This window comes from Papaver somniferum, chromosome 9 (genome assembly GCF_003573695.1).
Source record: "Papaver somniferum cultivar HN1 chromosome 9, ASM357369v1, whole genome shotgun sequence".
Classification (NCBI taxonomy): domain Eukaryota; kingdom Viridiplantae; phylum Streptophyta; class Magnoliopsida; order Ranunculales; family Papaveraceae; genus Papaver; species Papaver somniferum.
This window is the reverse complement of record NC_039366.1, coordinates 19,643,022-19,645,857: the sequence shown is the minus strand read 5'-3', so window position 1 is coordinate 19,645,857 and position 2,836 is coordinate 19,643,022. Positions and strand designations below refer to the sequence as shown.

Here is a 2,836-nt window from a genome sequence, read left to right as displayed (position 1 = left end):
AGTAACTCCAACTCATATGTAGACCATTTTTTTTGTGTATCAGAATTTTTTTCACTATGGTAAGCAACTAGATGTCTATCTTGAGATAAAACGGCTCCAATTCCAATAAGAGAAGCATCACAATCCACTTGAAATGGTTTAGAAAAATCAGGCATGACAAGTATAGGAGTAGTACAAAGTTTTTCTTTGAGAGTATTAAAACTTCTGTCAGCTTCTTCAGTCCAAATAAACTTTTCCTTCTTCAAGCAATCAGTAAGAGGAGCAATAATGGTGCTGAAATTCTTCACAAATCTCCTATAAAAGGAAGCTAAACCATGAAAACTTCTTACTTCATTTAATGGAAGTGGGAACAGGCCATTCCACAATAGTTTTGACTTTAGAAGGATCCACATGAATACCTTTGTGAGAAATTACATAACCCAAAAATGTAACTTCAGGTGACATGAATGTGCACTTCTTTAGATTCACAAACAAAGAATGATCAGAGAGTGCTTTAAAAACTTGAGAAAGATGACTTATATGTTCTTTGGCAGAGTGACTAAAAATTAAGATGTCATCGAAGTAAACAATGACAAACTTACTCAAGAATGGTTGTAAAACTTGATTCATAAGCCTCATAAAGGTGCGTGGAGTATTAGATAACCCAAATGGCATGACAAGCCATTCATATAAACCTTATCTTGTCTTGAAAGCAGTCTTCCACTCATCTCCTTCTCTTATTCTAATCTGATGATAGCCACTTCTCAGATCAAATTTGGTGAAAATAATTGATCCAGAAAGTAAATCAATCATATCTTCAATTCTAGGTATAGGAAATCTATAAGGAATGGTGATGCGATTCAAGGCTCTGCAGTCTATACACATTCTCCAACCATTATCCTTTTTGGAAACTAAAAATGTAGGACAAGCACAAGGACTGTTGCTTGGTCTAATCAAACCTTTACACAATAAATCATTTACTTGCCCCTGTAAAATTTCATTTTCAGTTCGAATTAACCTATAGTGAGCTTGATTAGGTAAAGAGGCTCCAGGTATGAAGTCTATGCAATGTTGTATATCTCTCAAAGGTGGTAAAGTGACAGGTAATTCTTTAGGAAATAATTCAGAATACTTAGATAATAAAGGTTGGACCTGAACCGGAACTGCTATCATTGACTTTCTGTATTCATGAGAACTTAAAGTATTAGTGGAATGTAAACATCGTGATATTGTAGCCACCAAAGCACTTGTCTTATCAGCACTATGTTCCTTGATCACAGAAGAAGACCTAGACGGATGAAGAACTTTCTGTTTACCTTTCTTGTAAAATGTGTATGTGTTTTCAAAAAAATTATGCACAGCACGAACATCATATTTCCATGGTCTTCCAAGAAGAAGGTGTGTTGCATTCATGTCTATCACATCACATAAAACGGAATCTTCAAAACCCACAAAAGAGAAAGTAACTACACATTGATGTGTAATTTGCTGAGTAGTATAACTTGTTACCCATCCCACATAATAAGGATGAGGGTGTGGAGTAACAGGTAATCCTAGCTTCTCGACCATCATAGAGGAGATGTAATTATCAACACTACCACTGTCAATAATCATATCACAAACTTTCCCTCCAATAAAACACTTTGTTTTAAATATGCTATGTATTTGAGAATAACAAGGATGATTAAGCAAGAGTGGACGAATCATACCCACTAAATGGTCACCATAGATTTCATGTAAATCTGGATAATCGTCTACTTCATCCTCATCATCATCTACTTGTTTTTTTTCTTTATTGTCATAGACAGAAGTGTCTCCAATAAAACCATTAAAACGTCGACAATCAGAAGAAGAATGACCAACTTGATTACACTTGTTGCACTTCTCACCTCTAAATTTAGAATATAAATTTGTGGGTTTAGTAGGAGGAGGAAATTTTTGTTGGTTCCTATTCGAAAATAGAATTGCAGAAGATTTTGATGGGTGTTTTTGGATAGGATAATTCTCAGATGGACTTGGTAAAATTGGAGAAGAATTAGCAGGAAGTGGTGATTGAGAGAAACTGAAATTCACTGGTGGATGTGTTGGACGTTGAGGTCGGGGTGTAAACTCATTTTCATAGTTATAACTTGGAGGAGACGAAACATAAGTATCTTGAGAAGTATTACCTGAAAATTGTTGTGGTTTATTCTTCGAATTAAACCGCGGAGGACGAAACTGAGAAGTTTTGGAAGCTTTAACGAGTCTTTTTTCGATCTTACTAGCTTGTTGAATAGCTTCAACCATAGTAAAATAAGATTGAGTCATGTTGTTTTGAATCAATCTATTCAATCCTTCAATAAAACGCGCTACCAATTGTTCTTCAGATTCATTAATTTCATTCCTGGCAAGTAAGTTATAAAACTCAGCAACATATTCTTCTACAAGACGAGATCCTTGTTGACAATTCTGCAGTTTAACAAAGAGTTGTTGTTTGTAGTCACTTGGTAAAAATTTAGCTCGTATCATCTTGCGCATTCGTGTCTAAGTACGTATAGGGTGTTTATGAGAATTGCGTCTATCTTCACAAATCTTCTCCCACCAAGCAGCAGCTCCACCTTTAAGTTTATAAGCTACAAGCTTAACTTTAGAATCTTCAGGAATGTCCATGAACTCAAAGAAAGCCTCAGCTTCATAAAGCCAGTCTAGTAACTCCTCAATTTTGAAACATCCATTAAAAGAAGGTATGTCTGCTTTTAACTTGTATTCTGGTAAAGAACTGTATGGAGTCTGTCCAGTACGTATTCGTCTTTCTTCAATCCAATGTCTTTGTATCTCATCCTCTCTAGTGTCTTCTGCATCACTGTCTTCCTGTAAC

General features: G+C 35.4%; 1 protein-coding gene across 1 annotated transcript; it reads right to left on the bottom strand.

The window, feature by feature from the left end:
* Positions 1–675: 675 nt before the first annotated feature.
* LOC113311530 lies at positions 676–2,496 on the bottom strand. Its single transcript, XM_026560361.1, has one exon. It carries the CDS (start codon positions 2,494–2,496, stop codon positions 676–678), a length of 1,821 nt encoding a protein of 606 aa, XP_026416146.1.
* Between the last annotated feature and the right edge of the window lie 340 nt (positions 2,497–2,836).

Excerpts from the sequence above, each read along its gene's own strand:
- LOC113311530 (XM_026560361.1), bottom strand. The coding sequence starts at position 2,496 with ATGCGCAAGATGATACGAGCTAAATTTTTACCAAGTGACTACAAACAA.